The sequence below is a fragment of the Ovis aries genome, chromosome 6 (genome assembly GCF_016772045.2).
Source record: "Ovis aries strain OAR_USU_Benz2616 breed Rambouillet chromosome 6, ARS-UI_Ramb_v3.0, whole genome shotgun sequence".
NCBI classification, from domain to species: Eukaryota; Metazoa; Chordata; class Mammalia; order Artiodactyla; family Bovidae; genus Ovis; species Ovis aries.
The window spans coordinates 60476730-60502971 of record NC_056059.1 but is presented as its reverse complement, the minus strand read 5'-3'; the positions used below and the strand labels follow the sequence as shown (position 1 = coordinate 60502971).

At 43.9% G+C, this 26242-nt stretch overlaps 1 protein-coding gene across 33 annotated transcripts in view; it reads left to right on the top strand.

The window, feature by feature from the left end:
- APBB2 (amyloid beta precursor protein binding family B member 2) overlaps positions 1–26242 on the top strand; it is a 379613-nt gene that overhangs the window by 305489 nt on the left and 47882 nt on the right. For all 33 annotated transcript variants that reach the window (XM_060417042.1, XM_060417035.1, XM_060417054.1 and 30 more), the window contains 2 exons: positions 1775–1921; positions 4278–4405. In XM_060417042.1, coding sequence (XP_060273025.1) covers positions 1775–1921; positions 4278–4405 — 275 coding nt within the window. The remainder of the gene's footprint in view (positions 1–1774; positions 1922–4277; positions 4406–26242) is intronic.

Below are 26242 nucleotides of genomic sequence, written 5' to 3'. Positions count from 1 at the left end.
TGGTGAAGGTGGACGAGGTGAGATTTTCCATTATAAGGTGGTGCATAGCAAGATCAAAATGGCAGATGGAAGCCGGGAGATTGTGGCGTTGTGATTTTACTCACCAGGGGCTACGCTGGGAACCAACAAAGAAAAATTACTGAGCTGCACAGTGCCCCCTGCAGGAAGCAGAAAATGAGTACTGGAAGGCATGGCCCTTGAAGTTGTGGGTCTTAATGAAACGTGGGGAGACGCACTATGGTGTCCTCCTGTGGCATTTCTGACACGCCCACCACTGGTCTCAGGTTAAAGGGAGCAGAGCCTCCGAGGGAGCAGCCCTGGCTCCTGTGGCACCTTCCTCTTGGGCAGTGTCTCTCCAGCAGATGCACGTGCGCACATGAACTGCAAGGGCATCTCCCAGAAGCTTTCCCCAGGACCCGGGGTCCTGAGTAGCTTTTGCAGTTGTTGTAGCGATGACCTTCTCTTCTTGGTATTTCTGTAAGAGGCCTCATGGGCACCGTCAGTGTGCGGGAGCTGTTCCATTCCACATGGGGTCTGCACCGGGTCCCAGGTACCTCGGTCCTTCCCCTCTAGGACCTGAGGATCCACATTCTGCTAACGTTTTCAGTATTTTGGTGGGATATTTTTTTGAGAAAGTGATTAACGATTCAGGAAGGAGGCATACCGTCTGGGTATAGGGGCTGAGACACAGAGAATGTTAAACTAGACTGAATGTGGTCACTTTGGGACACTTCGCTGCATTTCTTCATTTTGTTATGAAGTGCGGTTATGGAAACTTTAGAAGATGCTGAGAGTCAGCCTGTTGGCTCCACAGAAGTGTGGCACCTCGTTTGCCCCTCCTCTCCTGGGAACATGGTCCCTTCAATTGATGTGTAGCTCAGGAGGGGACCTGCGTCACAGGTTGCCGTGAGATACTGCAGTTCCAGCCACCTAGTAAACCTGGCAGTTAACCGCTAGGTAGAAGCTGTATCCAAACTGCCCTCATATGTCCCATGAACTTCTTTATAAATTTTTGGATTTTTTAATTTGTTGCAACATGCATATGATACTTTCCATATTTTAAAAAAAATTGAATACCTGAACTTTTAAAAAGAAGATGAGCATGATCTCAAAATGAATATCTCTAAATGATAAAAGAATAAATTGAATTTGTGCTCTGTTTTCTTACAGGTTCATTATTCTGTAGACTTTTCAGGATTTGGTGCTAATAACAAACACTGAGATTTGTTATGATAAACACACACCCCCACCCTCCATTTTCCTTCATTTCTGGGTATTAGAGAATACATTTTGCCCCATTGTTATTAGAAACAAGTGCCAAATATGTATTTAATTCTTCTCCCTTCTATTGTCTTTTCCTAGGTGCTTAATGAGTAACAAATCTCAGAGAGGTTACTCCTTGTGAGAACCCTCTGAGGTTCTTACTATTGAAAAATCCTGCCTGATACTAGATAAAAGATACTGATACTGCCAGATACTAGAAAAAAAGAGCTTACAAATGTTTAAACCCACTAGCCCTATCATTCTACTTCTAATAATTGGTTCTAAGAAAAAAAACTGAACACACAGAAAGGTAGGCAAGAATATAGTTATTACTACATTTTTTAGTAGTAAAAAATAGCCACAATTAAATTTTTCAACAATCGAGAATTAGTTATTAAATTAGATGACTGAAGATTTTATAGTCATTGAAGACACATTATGCACATTTTGTAGAGGATCTTAGGCTACCTGTGGCCAGTAAGTAATCTCCAGATCTCTGATTTTCTCCTAGTGTTTCGCTGTGCGCTCTCTGGGGTGGGTGGAGATGGCAGAGGAGGACCTCGCTCCTGGCAAGAGTAGTGTTGCCGTCAACAACTGCATCCGGCAGCTTTCCTACTGCAAAAACGACATCCGAGATACAGTTGGCATTTGGGGAGAGGTAAGTTACAGGTGAAAATAATTAATGTCAGACTTGCTTGCATTCCTGCTGTGCCTATGAAACCCCAGAGCCGAGAGACACAGGACTGAGAGCGCTGAAGGTTTTTATTGGGTTCCAGGGATGTTCCACACTCGGCCAATCATTCTCGCTTTAGGTGATCAGCCAGCAGTGGTCCCTGGTTCAGTCCTGTAATACGGAGATTGTTGGTAGGATTGACTGATGAAGATGGCCTTTGTTGCCTTTGTGAGGACCTGAATCAATCCCAAGGAAATGCTTTGTGTGTGTATGTGTGTGTGGTGGGGAGGAGCAGGGTGGATTTGATCTCCTGGTGGGTGGAAATTACGCTGGGGGCCACTCCCCACTGGGTCTGGCTGCAGATTTCTTTTAGGCTGCAGCCAATGACCCAGTTCCTGGTGGGAAAGAACAAAGAGAGAGAGGAAAAAGGCACCAAAAATTCCCAGTCAGCTCTCAGTTATCCCAAAGCAGGTCACCTGGTTAGCCTCCGGGGGCCCTAGGACCTGCCCTGCTCACGGGGCCCCAGCTCCTCAGGACTCTCGATCACGCAGCTCCTGAGCATGTGGCAGCCCTCAGCTGAAAGCGGGAAGAAGGGAGCCTGGCCTTCACTGGGGGGACAGGTTGGGGAACTGCAACCCTCCCCTGTAGCTTGGCTCGTCCTCTTGGCTCTGCCAACCATTACCTAGCTGCTCACCAGCTACCCAGCCTCCATGAGGTGCTGGGAGACAGAATCTCTCTAGGACCTCCACCTCAATCATGATTAATCTACATTCTGGATAATTAGCAGCTGGCTCTTTGCCCAGGGTCTGGACACAACTGTGCCATAGAAAGAAACTGCCCACACGCAAGCCTTGTGAGATGCAGTTCCCAACAGAGACACTGGGAGGCGCTTCAGGTCTGAGGCGGCCTGCTGTCTGTTGCTCCAGGCTCTTGTACGGTCAGTGCAATTTACCTGGAAGTAGCTCTCTTCCCCTTTCGGAAGATTTCAAATCATCCTGGATCTCAGTTGTAGATGCTTGGCTTAACTAAGCACTGACGAGCGGAGGCATTGCAACAACCATGTCTGCCTCCTCGGCAGCAGAGCTTACGTTCACTCTGAAAACTTGTGATGGGACATCATTCTTAAAACCCAGACCAAGGAGCAGTTTATCTGTCCCGCTTTGGAATTTGAAGATTGGCCAAAAAGCCTCACCATTCTTCCCCGCTAGACCATCCTGGTGGAGAAGAAAATGGTACCCACTCCAGGATTCCTGCCTGGAGAATCCCCATCGACAGAGGAGCCTGGCAGGCTACAGTCCAGGGGGTCACAAAGAGTTGGACACAACTGAAGTGACTTAGCATCACATAGCGTAGCACAGACTTCCCTGGCATCCACGCCACAGCATCTGGGCTGACTGTGACCTTCAGTGGACACAGCCTTTCCGTCAGACAGCAAACATTTAATAATTTCCTAAAATGCCTGAGGGTTTGCAAGGGGAATGAAGTTGGATAGGCTAGCGTTCCTGCCCTCAAAGAGCCATTAATACATGGGGAGACAGAAGACCAGAGCCTGAACAGTGATGCTGGAAACCTCCCCCTCCCCAGTGATGGTATCACTGCAGCACACCCCCTGTGGCTAAAGGCATCTCGGCCTCTGTGTCAGATAATGAGCAAGTCACTTAACCTGTAAGCCTCGGTTTCCCCATCTGCTAATTGGAGATAATAACAAACCAAGCTCTGAGGCAAGTGAGAGCATTCACGAGCCAAGGAGCCTGAAGCGTGCTGTAATATCTGAGATGTCATAAAGGCACATCAGCATTAGCTACTGAAGCACCGAGAAGTGTCACACAGCTGTGCCTGCTATTTACCGGGCAAATCACACAGATCAGAAGTGGTGTACAAACCGAGAAGAGACAGCCCTTGTTGTGGGTCCAGGAAGTCCATCACAGGGATGGCTGGTAGGGTCTGGGCAGAAGGGAAGGAATGGGGACAGAGGGGTTATGAGAGGCTGGCCCACCTGGAGTTAGTAAGAGACCAAATTCTCCAGGGAACCTACCATTAGCCTTTTTTCTTAGAGTAAAGATTCAAAGTATAAATAATTAAAAATAAGAACCAGCTCAAAAGCAGGCTAGGGACACATTTCAGAGGATTTGGAGAAGGAGAGAGAAATTGGGCATGTGAGGGGAAGATGATGGATTTATAAATATTTTAATCAGGAGAGGATGTTTCTCCCTTAAAAAACAAAGTTCAGACCCAGGGGGCGATATTTTGATCATTGAAGCGACATCCCTGGGTAGCCACAAACGTCCTGAGGATGCATAGTTTTGTGCAGAAGGTAAGCAGTCTTCTCATTGAATCCCAGGGGAAGGACATGTACCTGGTCCTGGAGAACGACACGCTGAGCCTGGTGGACCCCATGGATCGCAGCGTGCTCCACGCTCAGCCCATCGTCAGCATCCGCGTGTGGGGCGTGGGCCGTGACAATGGCCGGTGAGTGCCCCACGTGTCCTCTGTCACCTCGCCAGGTGGCCCAGTTTTAGCTTACCGCCAAGATGGAGCCTTGCTGTTACTGCATGTCACTGACTATGAATCTAGACAGTGAACTCTCTGCAGAAATGTAAAAAATGAAAGCACATGTCTATCCCAGCCTCATAAACCAAGCTACTTCCGTTTCCGGTTTCTGTCCCTCAGACCTTTTCCAGCCGTGGACCCTGCCTCTGGTTCTGCATGTTTCTCCACCTACCCATCCCATCTAAGTTCCCAGCTCATCCAGACTCTTGGCACTCTCACCTTATTTTTTTCCCTCTTCTCTGCAGTCTGTTTTAAAGAGTCTCAGCTATTTCAGATGCTCTGCTATTGGTATTTTCTTTGTAGAGGGCTTGTTGGAAGGGAGAGGTTGAACAGCCTCTAATCACAAGCTTTTTTTTTTTTTAATTATTTTATTGAAGTATAGGTGATTTATAATGATGTGTTAATTTCTGCTATACAGCAGAGTGATTCAGTTACACGTGTGTGTGTATATATATATATTCTTTTTCATATTCCTTTCCACTATGATTTATCACAGGATATCAAATATAGTTCTCTGTGCTATACAAGAACCTTGTTGATCACAAGCTTTAGGTCATTAATTCATGCTCATCAGGAACTTATGGAGTTTGAAGCTGGCTGAACATTTTTAACATTTTAAATGTCTGGTCATACCAACATTCCATTCAGTGTGTTTTTTTCTGAAATTCTACTGAATGTTTGTCGTTTCCAGCAAGTACTTCCCACTTAGATGTGTTGTGAACCTTTTTGTTCTCCAGAGTGACTGGAAACAGGGAAGTTCTGGTTTTCAAGTACATGTTCTAAGTAATAAAGTGGCAGGTATCACAGACTTCAGACTTTGATACTTTATTAAGTAATCAGGCTGCATGAAATGCATCTAACTCTTGAATTATAATTAATCTTTGGTAACTCTCAAGGTGCCCGAAGATCTCCTAGCATTTAGGGACAAGCTGTAGGATGATTTATTACTTTGTTGAAAATGGACAAGAGCATTGTGGAAGCTGGTGAAATCCCAGATGACAGAGATGGCTCTCTGGAGCCTGTGACTCCATTCCTGGGTTTTCTAGTTCATTGGGTTGTGTGGTCCTCTAGGGGGTTCAGCCTTGGCTTCACCCAGCCTCAGGCAGTAGCAAATTCAATAGTGTTTTGATTCAGTTCCAAATGCTAAGCCTGAAAGGAAAATGGATAAGCATTCATCAAAGAACAAGCATTTTTGCTGGAACCAGACATAGAAATGGTTGCAAAAGAGACAGGTGGAATGTCCTTTGATGGCTGATTGGATAAACCTTCCGGGGAGCACAGCTGTATCTTTGAGCTTCTGTAAGAGTGATGAGCAGTGACAGCTGTTCCAGGTGCTTTGAAGGGAGTAAGTAGCTAGATTATGCATCCACACCTGTCACTCACTTGCTTGGCAGAGCTGGAGCACTGAAATTAAAGGAAAATACATGATGATGTTTGTACATATTTAAAAACGTTTAGCCTTGATGGAAGAGTATAGGATGCTTGATCCTTCCCTACTTCCTATCCTCCATGTTTGTTTTTAAGACAGGAGCCGAGGTGAAGATCACTATATGCATGTCCAGCTGGATGGGGTTGTGTTTTCTTAAGGTTAGCTTGTGAGTGGATTTCATCAATGAGGTTTTCAGGTCACCCCAGTTCTTTAAGGCCAAATGCTCTCTGTTCAGGGTGAAAAATATGATTCAAATTCCAGTGGACAAAATTATTCAAGCCCTGAGCTCAGTTTCTCTCATGTGTGAAATGGGGATGATAACAAGGACCACGAAACATGTGTATGTTTATGCCTGTGTGTATGTATAGTAATCGGCATGGAGATGGGGATATAGAAAACGCTTAATGCACGTTAGCTTTGATTTGTTAAAGCAACATCCACTTGGACAGACAGCTAATTACATGGTTTCCTTTCAAACAGAGGGTGAGGGAGGGATCAGACCTCAGGGAGGTTTTGAGTATGGTTTATCATTTTATAACAGAGGGCCAGAGGCTGTTCTAGATGCTGTGTTCAGTTGTCCTACAAAGTGGAAAGAACTACCCACCCCTCCACTGCACCCAATGATATTGGTATAGATTAGGTTACCTTGCCTTGGTTATGTTTCTGAAATGTGCACTGGGTTACTTCTGTTCTTTAAACCCCTTCTTGTTCTTACTCAATGTTAGCAGGTAAGTGTAATTTAGAAATACACTGAGGGTTCCACATTAGCTTTCAGGACCTCAGGAAGCTCCTGCATTGGCTGGGGGGCCCTTGAGCTGGGCTGCTTTTGGAAGCAGTAAATTAAAAATATGTCTTGTCAGTGAAAGTTTCAGTTTCTCCCCATTGCAGTTTTATGCTCTGAAAGAAGGGACCTTTGTATTCCAGATTTTTTTTTTTAAAGATACTTGGTTTTGCTTTTGATTCCTTTTTTTTCTTTTTTTCCTTTACAGCAATTTACAAGAGCAAATTCAATTTGTAATGCTGCGAAGGGACTTACACTTTGCATGAATAAAACATAAAAGTGTTTCATTTTGCTTGCAAAAACAAGTCCATTTCAAATTCTCTTTTGTAACTTCCCTTGCTGAGAAAATGGAATCTCTTAGGGGATTTCTTGATGTGGTTAAAATGAATATGAAAAGTATGTATACCAGAGGCATGAAGGGCAGTTTCTCGTGAAATTCTGAGTGCTTCACTGAGCCATGTAATTTCAGAATTTATAAAGTTATTTGGGGTTTAGCATTTTCTTAAGAATTTCAAGTGGCTTTGGTTTGCTCTGCAGAAATTCCTTACGGAGGAAGTTTACTTTGGGTAAGGAGGTGATCCAGCTGTGACACCCCCCTACTGATGCCCCCAGGTTGATTCAGAGAAGCCTCTTATTATGATTAGCTAAAAAGTCTCCTTGGCACCAGAGGCTGATTCTCTATGGGGTGTCAGTGGTTGCTGGACAGGACTGAAGTTTTTGTCTTGTTCTTGAGATTCAACGCCAGCCTTAATTATGGTGCTTCTTAGAGTCCATTTGCATTATACTGCCATATGCTCAGACGCTCAGTCATGTCCAATTCTTTGCTACGCCATGAACGGTAGCCCACCAGACTCCTTTGTCCATGGTATTTCCCTGGCAAGAATACTGGAGTGGGTTGCCATTTCCTTCTCCAGGGGATCTTCCTGACCCAGGGATTGAACCCATACCTCTTTATGTCTCCTGCACTGGCAGGCAGATTCTTTACCACTAATATCACCTGGGAAGCATGATTACTAGGCAAAGGGAGGCCATCTTCCTCTTTCTTGACTGTTCTGCACTTTAGTTCTTTTTGATCACCGTGAAATAAATGTTAAGGCTCCCAGAGGCACACAGTGGGGAAAGGGGTTTCATAAAGAGCCCTGTATTTCCAATCAGAATTGGAACTGCAGCCCCAGCGAGTGCTCAGATTGACCTGCTGCTGTGGGGAGGTGTCCTCATGTGTGCCAGTGGCACTGAGTTGTAGAGCTGGCATTTTGCCTCCACGGACTGGAGCAGGCTACCACAGTGACACCTCGCATCTTGTTTCTGTGGTCCTACAGGCTTCTCTTCCAAGGATGGGTTGAGGGGAACTCCACATCAATTTCAGGGGCTCTGCCAATCCTGGCCACCGCTCTCCTGTTTACTCACTAGGCCCTGGGAGAAAGCATGCTCCTCATTCTTGTAAAGAGGTATCAGCAGCAAGGAGACACAGCTTCTGAACACAGGAGACTTGAGAGAGGGACTCTCTTTGCCTCTTGTGGCAGGTCTAGGAAGGGGCGCACAGATCCTCTGGGTGTTGCCAATAGTCTGCTATTCCCGTTTGTTTCCCACGAGAAAGAAAAGTGGTATAGTTGCAGGGTTTCAGACCCCATAAGTGGGATTTTCCAAGTCAGTGTAGCATGAAGCACTAATCAGGTCAGATGCTCATAGACTTCCCTTGAAATGGCAGGGGAAGAAAAGCTCTAGGGTCAGTTGGAAGAGTGTGTTAAACCAAGTGTAACAAGCCCCTTTGCTCCAGACCCTCTCACAGGTTCTCCTGTGCTGATGTGGACTAGAACTCTTTTCTTCATAGAAATGTGATCACCTGGAACAGGCTTTAGGAAATGCTGCTCTGGTCAATAAACTTGTTAATTTAAATTAGTGGCAATACTAGGTTGCTATTTTTGTCTTCAGGAAGAATTGGAATTCTTCGTAATAAATAACCATTATAAGTGGAGACCCCCACTGAGCCTGCTCCAAGGAAATAAAATTCCTTCCTAATTAACAACAACCCTCACAGCCATTGTGCACAAGTACTTTTTAAAAAGCGCTTTCTTCTGCAGGTTGAATCTTGGCGCTGAGATACTGTTTGTGCTTATAGTTTGTATAGCAGAGCGTCTCTTGAGAACGTGTTTTATGCATCTCTTTTCTCTTTTTGATGAACAATTTTTACCTTGTGATAGATTATTCATAAATTTTCAAATGTTTATCTTGGGCTTAACTGTTTGATCTAGTTAAGATCTCAGGGAACTTTTATCTAAATAACATAGTAAGTCTCAGTGCACTGAGTATTTTTTTTTTCCTCATTTTCTCTTCTCTTAGGATATTCCCAACTGGTTTTATCCACCTGGTTTAAGTTGCTTTAGAAGTCTTTCACCACAGAGTCCATGCTTTTGTTTTCCTGCCACGGTTGTTTTGTGTTGATTCTTGTGAAAAATGCTGCTTAATTTCCGGACTTGGGGTGGGAGCTGATGCATGGGGCATCCTGACTGTAAATTAGTTAAAATATGTAAAACTGTAACTTACAGGCTTTTAAATGTAAAAGATGGCTGAGTAACCAATGTCTTTAAATCCTTTTATTTTAGGGATTAACTGAGGTCAGAGAGTGTGATTTGCCTTAAGTGACCCAACTAACTGGGCAAAGACAGACTCCTGGGAATTGTCCTCTGTCCAAGCAGGAGCTCCTCTGTTAATCCTGACAAGACATAATGGATGGTCCAAAGTAACCTGGGGTCAATGGGGAGACTAAGAACTCCACAGTCTAGGCCTGGTCCCTTTCCTTAATGAGATAAAACCAGGGGTATGAATTAAAAGTAGAGGCCCCTGAGCTAAAAGTGTCTTTCTGTCTTTAATGGATTATTTTAAAAAGGAAAGGTAAAAAACATGATGGGACTCAAATGTGGTGGACCCAATATGGCCTGGTTCTTTACAGAAAGAGTGTTGAAAGTAATAATGCATTCATCATTATTGAATCAGGCAGTCGTTGTGACTCTGAAGGAAGTCTGTGCAAACAGCAAGTCCTGTTCTGCTATCCGGTGTCTTCCTAGTCTGACTGGCCAAGGGACTTGTCTCTAAGTTGACGGCGACCTGGAACCTTCACACGTCATGTTATGCCCACATTCTAGTCACATCCCTTTGGCCCCGTGCCACTGCAAAGGATTCTGGGAAATGGAGTCTCTAGCTGGGCCAACAGTTGCCAAGTCAATACCGCTATCACCAAAGAAGAGGTGAAACAAGTAGGCTTCTGACAGTCTGGAAACAAATCACCTCAGTGTTCCCAGCCTGTCACCTATTGCTTCCTATGCCGGTTATTGGGCCGCTGTCCCTGAGCTCCAAACCCACCGTTCTCTGCTTGCTTTGTGAGGCTGGAGCCAGGACTCTGCCGACCATACTTCTGCTTCTCTGGTTTGCTGCTGTTAGGCTCAGACTTGACTGGACTTTGTGGCTGGAGGAAGGGAGGGACTTCCTTCCCGTGGTGAGCTTTATCCTGGAACAGGATTTTTATCCGGGTGTATCAGTTGTGACACAGTTTTCCCAGTACAGAAATGCAGAGCCACCAGCACAGCTGGCTCAGGCATGCCCTTTAAAGGTCCGTGTCCCTGGCCCTACTTCAAGTCTAGAGACACCAGCCCAGCATACCGCCTCCTCAGTGTCAGAGGTTTTGCTCCATGGGGCTTCTCCAAACTTCTGGGTTTTACTAGTTCCAACCTTTGCCCTTTGCACTCTCCACCCTCCAGGTCACAGCCCTGTCTTGCAGTGGCTGCCTTTATGATAACTTCTTCCTATTCCCCTTTCAGTTTTGTAGTTACCATTCTTTATATGATCTTCTCTCTCTGTTCCAATAACTGATGTGGTTCTGGTCTCCTGCCTCTACTCTCTGGTGTTGACCCTTAACTTGAATTAGCCCTGACTGCAGGAGGCAGTGTGGAGGGCGTGTCTGCCAAGAAGAGGGCTTTCAGGCGACCAAGTTGAGTGCAGCTATTCTTTCTGTCCAGCTTTGCACACTGTAGGTGCCAAGGAAACATCCTTTCTAAATTGGTAGAAGTTGTCAGTGATAAAGGGCAGTTCTCTTTTAGGATTTAGAAATAATGGGCCTCTTGGTTTTTGAGCTAATCAGAAAGTTACCTCTGTTTTCACTTTGCCATTGTTTCTTTTCCTAGGGGTAATGGAGGGAGGCGGGTCCTCACAGGGAGGATGGAAAGCCTCCTAATGACAAGAGGTCAGAGGGTTCTCTGAGCCAGCTGGTAATGAAAGATTGATGGAATTGCAAGATCTGCTGATAAAAGTTTAATCTAAGGTATATGCTGTTTTACCTCAGGGAGAAAAGTCTTCAGGGAGACAGCAGTAATTCTCTCCCTTTGCTCCAATATTATCTTGACCTCTAGAGTTAATTTCTTTTTAATGCAGACACACAGTAAGCAGAGGCATCAGGATTTACTTGACCATTCTGCCGACTTACACCTTGGTTGTATTTTATCTCTGTGAAAGTGGCCTCCTTGCCTTCTATTAATCATGCCAGGATGCTAGCTAATACTTTCAGTCTAGAATAACCTTTACGGAAAGACACTGTAAGTGATTGTCTAAGAGGTCCCTCAGAGGAGTGTGTGGAGGGTGTTTGCAAGCCGATCCATCTTGGTGGTGCTGTCCCTGTTGGTGGATGTATGAAAGACAACAATTTCTTCCGAGAAATGCATCTTCTGTTTTGATAACCGGTCCGCTCTTTCTCACAAGCATGTTTCAGCACCAGGCAGTGAAATGTAGGGGCTTGAGGCTGCCATGTCAGAAGGAAGCGAAAAATTGTGATGATGATCCCTGAGCAACTTCCATCTCTCGCACTTCCCCCGACTCCCAAGTCAGGTGAGGGATGGCCCTTTCTGGATGCAGCAGAGGGGTGATCCATCATGCTAGGCTCCAGTGATTCACTGTCAGCCTGGAAAGTGCCACAATCTTCGTGGAACACTGGAGCCTTCCGAAACCAGAAGGAAGTATAGTATCATGACGACATAGCTTAAAGACCCACACCAACATGGATTCACATCTTAGCAGGAAAAGTTGTAACTGTTGTAACCCAGAGTGTCACTCAGTTATTGGACTGTTGTATATACTTAAAAAATGATTGTTTGATAAGCCGCTAAAAGCCTTATGTTACCACAGATGAATAAGCAGTCACTGCTTTCATACACAAATCATCACCTTGAACTCTTACACTTAAATGTAATCATCTGAGATTTTGGGCTTCATGGTGGATACAATGATTGAGGGTATAATGCAACTCCTTTATTTTCTTGGGCTCCAAAATCACTGCAGATGACAACTGCAGCCATAAAATTAAAAGACGCTTGCTCCTTGGAAGAAAAGCTATGACAAACCTAGACAGAATATTACAAAAGCAGAGACATTACTTTGCCAATGAAGGTCTGTATAGTCAAAGCTATCGTTTTTCCAATTGTCATGTATGGATATGAGAAGTAGTTCTTTGGACCATAAAGAAGGCTGAACGCCAAAGAATTGATGCTTATGAACTGTTGTGTTGGAGTAGAGTCTTGAGAGTCCCTTGGACTGTAAGGAAATCCAACCAATCAATCCTGAATTCATCAATTAATCAAGGGAATCACTCCAGCATATTCATTAGAAGGACTTGATGCTGAAACAGAAGCTCCAATACTTTGGCCGCCTGATGCAAAGAGCCGACTCATGAGAAAAAACCCCGATGCTGCAAAAGATTGAAGGCAAGAGGAGAAGGGGACGACAGAGGATGAGTTGGATGGCATCGCTGACTCAATGGACATGAGTTTGAGCAAGCTCCAGGAGATGGTGAAGGACAGGGAAGCCTGGAGTGCCCAGTCCATGGGATTGCAAAGTTGGATACGACTGAGCAACTGAACAACAACAACAAATGATTCATTTCTGCTCACAGAACCACTTCTGACAGCAAACGTGTCAGTGTTCCACGCCAAACAACTCTCCAGGTCTCTGCCAACAGTAACCAAGTGTCCTGCAATGTAACTTGATTCCAACACTACCAGGAGTTAGCCCAGACCCCCAGGTTGAAGGCTCAGGCCCCATAAGACTGCCCCCACTTCAGTCACAAGTCCAAGCCACCCCTACATCTGCCAGAGCAGCTGTAAATCAGAGGCTCCCAGAGAAGTTTCTCCATTGGTTCAGTGATTTGCTAGAACAGTTTACAGAACTCAGGAAAACACTTCACTTAATACTACCAGTTTCCTATAATGGATACAAATAAACAGCCAGAAGAAGAAGCACATAGGGTGAGGTTCAAAAGGGTTATGAGCGTCTGTCCTTGTGGAGTTTGTGGGTATGTTGCCTTCCTGGCACCTGGATATGTTCACACCGAACCCCCAAAATTATCCCAACCCCATTGTTCAGGAGTTTTATGGAGGTTGCCTTACTCAGGCCGATTGATGAAATCATGGGCTCTTGGTGATAAGCTTGATCTCCAGGCCCTCTCACCTCCCTGGAAGCTGGGGTAAAACTGTAAATCCCTACCCTTTAATCACAGTGTGGTTTTTCTGGAACCAGCCTCCATCCTGAAGCTATGCAGGGGACCTCCAGACATCTCATTCGTGTACAGAAAGATCAGCTTGTCACTCTGCATGTTTCAAGGGTTTTATAAGCTCTTGTGTCAGGAACCAGGGACTAAGACCAACTGTTATAACAAAAGGCACTCCTACCACTCAGGAAATTACAAGGGTTTTAGGAGTTTTGTGCCAGAACAAAAACTAATATATATTTCTTATTATATTATAATATCACAGTGCACAGTTGGTCACTGGAGAAGACAAATTTGAGGACATTAGGTGGAATTCAAGAGTGTCTCACTGTATGTAATTATGTCAAGATTTTGAGAGCTAGGGTGATCAAGAGAAGGAATACTGGAGTAGGAATCCCACTGTCTGCAATTTAATAATCATGGTTCTTCCCTTGCACTGATATTGGGGACACTTAGCATTCTAGCCTGTCCATCTGCAGTGGGGATCATTGCTGAAATGGCAGAGATGTGGAGGTATCTTCATAGGACTGTCAGGCATTGCCCCAGGGGCAATACTTTTATTGAGAATGTAATATTTTCCAGTAGTCATGTACAGATGTGAAAGTTGGACCATAAAGAAGATTGAGTGCCAAAGAATCGATGCTTTGGAATTGTAGTGCAGGAGAAGACTCTTGAGAGTCCCTTGAACAGCAAGGAGAGCAAACCAATGAATCCTGAAGGAAATCAACTCTGAATACTCATTGGAAGGACCGATCCTAAAGCTGAAGCTCCAATATTTTGGCCACCTGATGCAAAGAACCAACTCATTGGAAAATACCCTGATGCTGGGAAAGATTGAGGACAGAAGGAGAAGGGGGTGACAGAGAATGAGATGGTTGGATGGCATCACCAACTCAATGCACATGAGTTTGAGCAAGCTCTGGGAGATGCTAAAGGACAGGGAGACCTGGCATGCAACAGTCCATTGGGTCACAAAGAGTCAGACATGACTTAGGAACTGAATAACAATATTTCCTTAAAGTATTGCCCTGGGTCAATCATAACAGATTATAAAAATCAGTAGAAACTTTAAAACATGGGATGTTGGCATGATTTTGTCTTTGACTTTAAATATCTAAAACTCATCTGTTATTGGTTCCTTGTGAGTCTTGACTTGATGAGATGATGCCTCTTCAAGGCCTAACATTAATGTTTACATCCCCTGGTCCCCTGCCACAACCAAGTGGCTTAGTGTGTCCCTAACCCTCTTATTAAACTAGACTTGATGCTTACGTATCACAGCTGTGAATTAAAGCCTGGCAATGAATTGTGCATGCGAGAGTTATTTTTTTAATAGAGAAAAGTGAGAATTTGTAAAAATTATCCTGTAATGAAAGTTCAGTCCAGTCACTTGGGATCCATGACTTCCTTCCATCCTTCCTTCTGGCATGAAGGCATGTTCATGCCTGGGTTGGCTTGAGTCACACCAGGTGCCACTGGGGTCTATGCTTCTCTTCTCCAGTTCGCTTGCCTCTCTCCTTCGGCAAGAGGACGACTGAGTTATGCTCCATTCTTTATTAATATGTTTGCTGCTTTTCCTCTTCGCAGCACCCAACCTATGGGCTCCAGCACCGCGTCTCCTGTTGCTTTGTTATAACTTCAACTGGGAAGTCTTCTTCTCCAGGCAGTCTCCAAAGAGTGCTCTTGGAACTACTCTTTAGAAAAAGGAAGAGAAGGAAGGAAATAAAAAATAAGAATTAAGAAATTGAAGTCAGGGTCCTCAAACAAGGACTCATTTCTGAAGGTAAAGTCCTGGGAGCAGAGTCAGGCAGGCATGGTTTCAGTGGCCAGAGATTAGAAGTACCAGATTAGAAAGTGAAAGTGAAGTCGCTCAGTCATGTCTGACTCTTTGCGACGCCATGGACTGTACCTACCAGGCTCCTCCGTCCATGGGATTTTCCAGACAAGAGTACTTGAGTGGGTTGCCATTTCCTTCTCCAGATTAGACTTGGGCCAAATAAAAATACATGAGCCAAAGAGTTCATTTTTAGTGGAAAGGGTAAATCTTGATAAACCCAGGAAAGAATCATTTAGATTATAAATAAAGGAACACAGAGGCAGTGACAGGCTCATCTGGCACCATTCACATATCCAGCAAAGTTGAGTGGAATGGGGAGAAACTGGGGAGTAAGAAAAAGAAAACCTAGAAAAGTCTGTTATTTTGCCTGGTATTTTACACTAGAAACATGCCAAAGGGGAAGAAGAGTCTGAAAATGCTGGGATGGGATAGGTGGGGTAGGAGTGCACAGTTACAGCCTCTGCAGGAGCGCAGGGTTGCAGGAGGCTGAGTTCAGGTCTTGCTGGCATGGCAAACAGAGCAGTCAGGTACTGGGGCAGGGGACTGGGCGTGTGTAGAAGGCCACCATTCTCTGAAGGCAGTGCCCTGTGCTTATAATTGCTTCTCTAGGCCCTGTCTTGCCAAGTCTGCCTCTTTGGATGAGTGGCTCCTCTTTTCATGCACAGAGCATGAAAACACGGAGGGGTGGGAGGGCTGCTGAGGGATCAGAGCCAGGGAGAATCAGATACTTTCAGTTGAGCCAAATGAGCCCTGGCGCATTAGAGATCCACGTTCGGGCAGGACTCAGGCACCTCGGCCCTGGATCCTGGACCACCCAGCTGAGAGCAGCACAGGTCGTGGTAGAGTGGAGGGTCCCTTTGTGGCTGGAAAATTGTGGCCCCTGCCTCTTCATACCTAAATCTTTTCTTGGCACCCCGCTGAGGGAGTACTCCTATGTATAAATTTATTGCAAACAAAGCCAGAAAAATCTAAGTCTCAGTTATTAGCCCAGTAGAACCAAATGTTTCTACAAAGGCACTGAAAGCAGGTCAGTCCCAGGAGGCAAACTACATAGGGAACAACAGCCTGTACGGCAGGGTCAGCTGTGCAGGAAGTTTACAAACGGCACCAGTTGAGGCACCAGTGTCATTTCTTTGATTACCAAATCTGTGCAGTAGGTGTTTGGCTCAGATTGCAAGTATCTGATTCTCCCTGGCCCTGATCCCTCAGCAGCCCTCCCACCCCTCGGTGTTTGAACAGAACTGGAATGGGGATTGGGATAATGATGGGAGAGCACCAGTCATTCCTAAATCTGTAAGCATCTGTCTGAGTTCCAGTGAATTCATCCGCCTTATGAAAGAAGCTTCTCTCCTTACTGCAAACCATGAGGCTGTAGATAGTGGGGTGTACACAGTGCCTCCTTGGCCAACCTATAGCCAGGTCACTTTTGCCCTTAGTCCACTGTGGTTCCTGACTCTGCTGTCTAATCAGCTGCACAGTCAACAACTTACTGACCCACCAATATGTAGGGAGTGGTCAGGTGCTAAGGATTCTGCCCGTGCCCCCAGCATGCTGGGATAGTGCCCTCGCCTTGCACTTCCCTTATCTGCTGTCCTTTCCTGTTTGCCCACTTTCTCCTCATGTAGCCTTTATGTTTCCTTGGATTGAACCGGCCATTCCCTCCTCCAGGGCACAACCCAACCCAATGGGAACTTAAATCCCAGCACCTCTGAAGGGAGCCTTATTTAACTTGATGATTATGTGTGTGTGTTCACTCACATGAAAGTAAATTTTGCAAGGAGAGTTGTTAGATTTTTTTTTTTTAATTTGTTGTGTAAGCCCCCACATTCTTTGTAGCCGTCTGTTTTTTGTGTTATTGGCTTTCAAGCTATTTTGCCTTAACCCGTAAGAAGTATAGTTTATGACACGGTCTAGTTTTTAGCCTCTCCGCCTTCCCTTTCAGTTCAGTTCAATTCAGTCGTTCAGTCGTGTCCGACTCTGCGACCCCATGAATCGCAGCACGCCGTAAGCCTCCCTGTCCATCACCAACTCTTGGAGTTCACTCAGACTCACGTCCATCGAGTCAGTGATGCCATCCAGCCATCTCATCCTCTGTCGTCCCCTTCTCCTCCTGCCTCCAATCCCTCCCAGTATCAGAGTCTTTCCCAATGAGTCAACTCTTTGCATGACGTGGCCAAAGTACTGGAGTTTCAGCTTTAACATCATTCCTTCCAAAGAAATCCCAGGGCTGATCTCCTTCAGAATGGATTGGTTGGATCTCCACACAAAAATTTCACACAGCAATACTTATCTTTGCAGTGTGTTCTGTCCTTGATTTTTTTTTTCTTTGCTACACTCTATTTAACTTTTTGAATGCTGTTTGTTACCACTAATTGATTATGGTCTGAATTACACTGACCTTTGGTTACTTTTTCCAAAAAGTCCTTGAAGTGACCACTCTACCAGCCTAATACCTGGTGTTTAAATTTAAAACGATTGCACAAACAAATAATTTTGGGAAACATCTTATTCTCAGAGAGCCCCGAATACACAGCTTACCTGTTTAAGGCTCTAAGCTCCTCTGTGTGCATGCTCAGTTTTGTCTGACTCTTTATGACCCCATGGGCTGTAGCCCACCAGGCTCCTCTGTCCATGGGATTCTCTAGGCAAGAATACTGGAGTGGGTTGCCATTTGCTTCTCCAGATCTTCCCCATGCCTCCTGCATCTCCTGCATTGGTAGACAAATTCTTTACCATTGAACCATTGGGCTTCCCAAGCTGTCCTGCACTTAGCACTTTGTGAGCGTGAAACACATTATTTGCTTCCTACCAACGAACTTGAGGGAATCAGTGGCATTTCTGGGGCCCACCAGATTAGAAAACACTGCAGTGCACTGATTTAGGGACTCGGAACGGTGACTCTACCAGTCTGCCATCACAGATCTCTATTTTAGATTTCCATTTGCCTAGCACTCCACTCCTCATGCCTGCACTGAGAAGTGTGGTATTGTCAGAAGCACAGCTTTCGGTGCAGTCAGTGGATTCTCCTTAAAGAATTTGGTTAACCAGGGCACTCCAAGCCAGTGCTCTGGGACAGCCCAGAGGGATGGGATGGGGAGGCAGGGGGGTGGGGGGTTCGGGATGGGGGACACGTGTACACCTGTGGCTGATTCATGTCAATGTATGGCAAAAACCACCACAGTATTGTAATGTAATTAGCCTCCAATTAAAATAAATGAATTAAAAAAAAAAAGAACTTGGTTTATGGTGAAAATTGCATAATTTGTCATGTTTCTCTTTTTGCTAGGAAGTTTCAAGTTAAAGCAAACTCTTATAAATAAAATAGAAGGAATATTATAAAAAAAAATAAAGCAAACTCTCAGCTGCAGTAATATTACATTGAACCATATGACTGCCTTTTTTGAGGATCTGAAATGGTTGGATGTAGTTCAAATTAATATTTAGCCTAACTGATTTATAGAATCACTTCCTTCTTCCATTTGGCTTTAAATTTTATTCTAATTTAAGAGCCTGCTAGAATATGTGTCTTCTATTGTAAACCACTTTATTCTTTTGGAAAGCAAATGGATATAAATTTTAATAAGTAAATAGAGTCCAGCTGTAATGTCCTATTAACCAATAGAGTATTTAAAATATAGATTTTTTCCTAATCTCCCGATTTTCAATAGTTGGTAAATACTGTGCATTCTGCAATGAGGAGTATTTTGAGGGTTTTCCCCCTGTACAATTCCTGGGTGGCTATGAGAACAACAAATTAAAAAATATATCTCTGTAGACAATGAATATTTATTGACCAGTCCAAATGACACTTTTGCTTTCTGCATGAATTAGGGAAAAATAGTGTCACAGAAGCCACCTCAGCCCTCAAGGTACTTGCTCACCAGGCTCGTTTTCTCCACCAGGGATCTCATTACAAAGATAAGCAGCAGTTACTAAAAACATTACATCTAATGGATGGTGTGGAATTTCTTAATATATTTCCTCCACAGAGTCAGTGGCCTAGAGTAATGGGTGAGCCCCTTTATTGTCTAGAGGAAATATTTTGATTTATCTCTGTATAGCTTCTAGCTTAAGAGGTCCTTTGGGTTTTTTTTTTTTTTTAACCTTAGAAGAAACTGTAGAAGATATTTATTAAAAAAGATAAAACCTAATCCTATTCATTAAATTCATTGAGTCAAAGGTTGAAATAAAAGGGAGGGAAATTTTTTTTTAATAAAAGATAAGGTTTTAGTATGTCTATACTGTACAAATTAGAGTGCCTCTCTTTTAAAAAAAGAGAAGGTATATATCTTAAGTCTTTGAATCTTGGGTCACTTTTAATCATCATGTTGTTAATCATTGTCATAGGCCTTGGACTCATGCTATTAGAACAGATTATAGCAAAGAGGTATGTTAATCAGGGCAGGAGGAGAGTAGAAATGGCTTTCATCATCCAGAAGGGGCACCATGTTTTGTTTTGTTTTGTTTTAACTTTATAATTTAACCATAATTATACCTGTGTATTTTTAAATGATCTGTCAGGGTAGCTTTCTTTATGCCCAAGGCCACATCGTCCCTGTTCCTGCCTTGAAGTTTCAGACTGTGGGATTTCTTTTCTCCCTCCTTCTTCCTCTCTTGTATGGTCCCATCTACCTCTCTGGGAACTTATTAGACACCCATATATTAAGTCCCCAATATGTGTCAGCCACTGTGCTTGGCACCAAGGATATAACTATGAACAAGCACTCATGGTTCCTACCTTCATGGGTGATACTAAATGGAATAGTAATAGTGAGTAATTAGATGAGTTCTTCAGTCCCATGAAGCGCTTTGTAGTATAACTATCCAGATAGTAAACTGTCAAATATCTAAGTATTTGACATGTCCTGATCACTTGGTCCAGGTCCCACCTCTTCTGTTAGTCTTTCTGTCACCATTTTATCAGTCAGCACTGTCTAGGTTATTCTTCAGTAACAATCAAGACCCAGTAGCTCGGAACGGTCCTCATTCTACTAAATGTCTGTGCCGTGTTGGCTGGAGGTGCTGCTCCTAGTAGTATTGTCCTTATTCTTTGTCCAAAGCAGGAGGGAGTGCCACGGTTTAGAGTTTTGCCAGCCATGGTGTTGGGAGGAAAAAATGCACTGACTCTTAAAACTTCTGCCTGGGAACAACACTTAACACTTTTTCTCACATTTCTCTCGCCAAAGCGAGTTACATGTCCAAGTGTGACTTCAGGGGATGGGGAGATCTGCTTCCTTAGGAAAAGGACTGGATGCATTCATATCACTGCAGTGCCCTCTGATCTCTTTGATCTCTCTAGTCAAGTAGATCTTAAATGACACTTCATCTTTCAACCCTGTGTAGTTACTTAATGTAAATGTGTGCCTCTCCCCAGTTAGATTATAAATTCCCAGATAACTAGCACATGTTTTATACTTCCTTATGTGTAACTCAGCATGATGCTGGCCTTATGTTAGGTTCTTAAAAATGATCTTAAATTGTATGAAGGCGAGAAGAGAGAATAATCAGAACTCTCTCCATGTTTTAATATAATGCTTGATAGTCTGCTGAGGATCTGTGTATACTATCTCCTTTAATCTTTTCAAGGACCAAAGGACATAATATTATGCCTTTAACAGATGAGAAAAGTGAGACCCAGACCTTGTACATGACTTGCTTACTACTGTACCAAAAAAAAAAGGGATTGAGCTACATCTGAAACCATGAATTCTAAATCCTGGGCCAGTGGTTTTTCCTACTCCTGTAGTTGTTAATGTGAACACTCCGAGTTTTAACTTCTGCTGAGGATCACACACGGGAAGGGAGAAGGAAACCTCAGAAAGAATTGAAAGCCTGAGATGTATCTCCTGGCATTTGGGTGATAGCAAAGCTGAGGGGGACACACAGCAAAACTCTCGGCTTGAATTCAGCAGGCCAGTGTATTAGTTTATCTATAGCTCTTGTAACAAATTATCATGAACTTGCTGGTTTAAAACAATATAAATTTGTTCTCTCACAGTCTGAAAGCCAGTAATTCAACATCAGCTTCATGAAGCCCAAATCAAGATGTTTGTAGGCTCACTGTCTCCAGAGGTCCAGGAATAATCCATTCCTTGCCTCCTCTTCCAGCTGCTGGTGGCTGCGGGCATTGTCTGGCTGTGCCATCCTGTCTCCACATTCTCTTTCTGTAGGCTTCTCTTCCAAGTTTGTGATCTCCCTCTGACTCTCCCTGGTAGGGATGTGTGTAATTAGATTTAAAACCCACCCAGATAATCCAGGAAAATATCCCCATGTCAAGATCATCAGCTCTGCTCAATGTTACATGGCAGCCTGGGTGGGAGGGGAGTTAGGGAGAAAATGGATACATGCGTATATATAGTTGAGTCCCTTTGCTCTCCACCTGACACCATCACAACATTGTTAATCGACTATACTCCAAAATAAAATAAAAAGTTTTTTAAAAGAGATCATCAATTTAATCATATCTGCAAAGATCCCTTTTCCATATTAGGTAACAACGACAGGTTCCCGAGATGAGGGTCTGATATTGATACCTTTGGGACCATTAGGGTGGTGGGAACCTCTTTCTGCTACTCCACTTTTCTCCCCTGCTCTGCCCCTCTTTTATCCTTGCCCATCTCTGTCTCCCCTCCAAGTGCTACAGGTTGTATGGTATATTGGAAGGATCTCTGGAGCCTGATTCACATCCCGTTAATTCCTGGATCTACCTCTTCTTGGCTGTGTGACCTTGGCGAGTGAATTACCCTGAGCCTCAGTGTCCTCCTGTGTAGAAACAGAAGCCTTAGAACCTATGTGCAGCTTGGTGTGAGATGATAAATGAGAAGAGGGCCTGGCAGGGGCACCTGGCCCCAATGAATGGGCACCTGCCCGAGCGCCCCAACCCCTGCTCTGCGCTGTCCCTCATTTAGGCTCCCCATCCTCTGCACCCACAGGGCTGGGCCTGGTCGGCTGCAGGTAGAGGATGCTGCCCACTGACATCCCTGGAGCACCTCCTCCCATTTATTTTTCTTAGTGAATCTAAAAATACACAATGTTTATTAAATAATTAATCATCCTTTCCTAGAAGGGTTATTTCATTTCATGGGTGAACAGTTTATTGCCAGAGAAACTATGTCTTCCTCCAAAATGATGTATAACATGATTTGGTATCTACATTTTTAGACACTTCAGTGTTTTTTTTCTCTCTGCCAGTTAAACTTGAAGGTAATGTAGTGCGTATTCATTTGCACTTTTTCTTTTCTAGAGATACAGATGTGCATAGCAGTAGAGCAACCTCATATTTTTCCATTTCTAAAATAGTATGTAAAACCTGATATGTTAGTGTGCGTGAATGCCAATAAATTTTAGTATTTAGTAAATATTGACTAGTAATAAATACCATAGGTAGCAAGCCTTTATAATATTAAGCCTATGAAGAAAATTAAACAGTTATATAATTGGCAAGGAAACTAATGCAAAAGTAAAAAGAAAAAGATATGAAAGCCATTTTTTCTCAAACCCATTTTTATGGTTTTACATACTTGTCTGCCTTCAGAATCTAAAATGCTAGCCTAGTTTGTTTATAAAGCAGTCCCTTTAGACATTTGTCTTATTTTTAGGAAATATTGATCCTAATGCTAGGTTAGTAATAGGGATTATTTGCCATCTTGTCTGTAATGACACAAGGGGTCTGAAATGCTGGGTGGAGAAGAACCAGGAAACCAAAACCAGCTTTGGGTGAGGGGTTCCTTGATCTGTTAGTCGTGTCTGTCACGGAGCAAAACATAGGCGTGGCGCAGCATGACTAAAGCACAAGTAGTTATTGAAATGTACTCCATCTAGGCCATTACACAGTTAGCTTGACCCAGAGTCATTGGTTAGCATTAACTTTTACACAGGAAAGGCAAAAAAATGAGGGGAAAAAAGAGAGTGGTCAAATATTAAATACTCTCAATACATATCCATTATATCTGAAACTTGATGATCTCTTGATAAACATTGAGGGAAGAAAGGAGGGAGAGACTTGTTCTAGAGTACTGTGACCGTGCGTGCCGTGCGAAAACTTGTTTTCAGGACTTGACTGAATTTGGGGCTGAGTTTCTGGCAGCTGCCGGCACAGAGAGGTCCTCAGTGTTCAGAACGACCAAGCACATCCTGTAACTTCATTTGTGGATAAACAGCATAAATGCAGTGTTGGAATAGTAAATCCTTAAAGCGTTTGCATTGCCTAACAACAGATGCACAGTGCTGGCAGCAATGTGGTCTTTTGTTTTCGGTTGGCACACCACTGGAAGGAGGAAGATGGACTCTTAAGATTTGAATCCCAGCCCTGCCACCAGCTGTTACGGTGGTCTTGTGCAAGTTATGTAACCTCTTCAGTACATCCGTTTCCTCATCAGAGAAGAACACTGTGTCCCACCTAGGAGTAACCAGGTGACACTATTTTTCAATCTGTTGTTTTAAAATTATTTTTTACTTGAAGATAGTTGAATTACAATGCTTTGTTAATCACTGCTGTACAGCAGAGTGACTCAGTTATACGTATATACACATTCTTTTCATAGTCTTAGATTCATTTTTTTTTTTTTAATATAATTGCTGAGCTTTTGGTAAGAGTTGAGAACAGTGTCTGGCATCTCCATAGTGAGAACCCCAGTCCTTTGGCCTTCAGTTCCATTCCTCTCCTCCCCAGCTGACCTCTGACCCTGCAGGCGGTTTCTAGCTTTCCCCTGGGTTTGGCCCCTGGAAGCAGTGAAGGCTGGGGGAAGGGAGAGCATGGTTCCTCTCCCCGCTGTTCGCCTCCAGGCTGTGCCTCCTCTTGGCTCCAGCGCCCCCTGCGCAGGCTGCCAAGGCTGCGGCTCTGCTGGGAGCCTCTACCGCCTCCTCCGTGGGCCCTTCAGCCTGGAGGTGGTAGGTCGCTTCCTGCTGTTGCTAATTCCGAGTGCCGCTCTATCTCCTGTTTGCTTTTCAGCTCTTCCGCCACCAATCTGCTTCAAACATTTAGAGCGGTTTTTGTTTTCCTTGTTGTGCCCTTAATGGTAAGACTAAACATTTACTGTGGCTGTTGTTCCTGCTGTCGTCATTGGCTCATGGTTCAGAGGAAACTCTGGAGTAACCTTGAGGCTCAGGAAGCGAAGTGAGTTAACCGGGATCCCATAGCTGGTGGGTGACAGACGCCAGCATAAAACCCTTTTCACTCGATCTCTCCTACCAGCCTTTGGATGGGCTAGTATCCTTGACTCTTAATTAGTCTGAACATACAATGTATGTCTTGCCTAGGGGCCCACTTCTTTTTTGACTCCCACATACTAGAGTGACATATGCTGAGAAACAGTCATCCTCACCACCAGTGATTGCTTTTGGGATCACACATCACCAAGTCAGAACTGACCTCAGGCTTCAATAGGAGGGAGCAGGTTCCACCACAGTAGAGGGTGGGGGGTTACTAAAGATCATTGATTACAAGCGACAGAAATTGCGTGATCTTAAGCAAAAGACACGGCTTCCCAGGTGGTACAGTGGTAAAGAACCCACCTGCCGATGCAGGAGACATGGGTTCAATCCCTGGGTCGGGAAGATCCCCGGAGGAGGAAATGGCTACCCATTCCCATCTTCTTGCCTGGGAAATCCCATGGACAGGGGAGCCTGAAGAGCTGCAGATAATGGGGTTCAAAGAGTCAGAAGTGCCTTTGTGACTAAGTGTACACGCACGCAAGCAAAAGACAGCTTGGTTGTCTTCTGAAACTCTGAGGCAGGGAGATGACCGAGAGAGGAGGGTGTGAAGAAGTGTCAGGACCATATCTATCTTTCATCTCGATTCTTGGCTTCATCCTCTCTTCTTCTTAATTCTTATGGTAGAAATGACCCTGCACATTCCTTTTCCAGCCAGTGTGAGTGCAGTGTCTCAGTTACAAATTCCTAAGGAAAGAGACTCATACTCAGCATAAACCAGGCATAGACCATCCTGGTCAAACTGACTGGCCAGGTCACTTCATACACGATGTCAACCAGGGGGACTTCCTTGATGGTCCAGTGACTAAGACTCCGTGCTCCCAATGCAGGAGGTCCCAGGTTTGATTCCTGGTCGGGGAACTAGATCCCACATGCCACCACTAAAGATCCCACATGCTGCATCTAAGACCTGGCGTAGCCATATAAAGATATTTTAAAAAAAAAAAAAAAGATGTCAACCAAGGCCCTGCTGCTGCCACATAGGTTGGGACAGTGTGGTATTTCCCAGAAAAGGGGATCGTAAGTATGCACTAGAGAGCTCACTTCAAGATTTCTAACAGTCTAATTCATAATCACAAGAAGCCACATTTGGGTGCCCACCATCTGCCAGAAACAGTGGTAATCACATTATATCTTGTTTGGTTTGGTTTTTAAATTTTAATTCTTAATAACAGCATTAGGAGACAGATTTTATTATTTGCATGTTGTGGGTAAGACGAGGACAAAGGGAAAATTATGCATTTGTGCAGTATAAGCTGCACAGGGCAACTGAAATGGTAAGGGGCTTTGCTTCTAGACGAGATTACAATACATTAACTCAGAGTGGCAGCACTGGTTTGCTCATGCTGATCAGAAGTTATGATTAGTGGCTAAGTGTAACTTTGATTAACAGAGAAAAGTGGTGTGGGGACAAATCAAAGTAGCTTGTATTTGTGTGAGAAATGTGTGTTAAAAGATCTTAGGTGGTTAAAATTATAAAATAGCATGTTGGACCAATTTGATCCAACTCCCACTCTTTGAAAAGTAGAAATTTTGCAGGAGGTAAGTAATTTAGCTGTTTTGTGGGAAGTTTCTTCAGCTTCTAAGATGATTCAGAGCTTGGAATTACTGACTTAGCCTTCTGACTATATCAGGAGTGTTTAAATATACATTTTCCACTCAGTTAATAACTCATGAATTCATTTAAATTTATCATCAGTGCACTCAGAAGTCATCAAAGTAGACTTTGAGCTGTGAACATTTGCTTGTCTCCTTCTGGTTAATCCTGACACATCTCACATGTCATAGTTTTCCAAAATTCTAAAAATGAGATTACTCCCTATTAAAATTGATCATTAGATTATTGTGTTCTTGAAGATAAAATTTTAACTTGCTTAAATGATATAGTCTCCCCTCTTTTCCTCAAAAAATGTTTTATATGAGTGGAGAAGGTGGAATCTATAGCCTCATAGACTGCTGCTGCTAAGTCG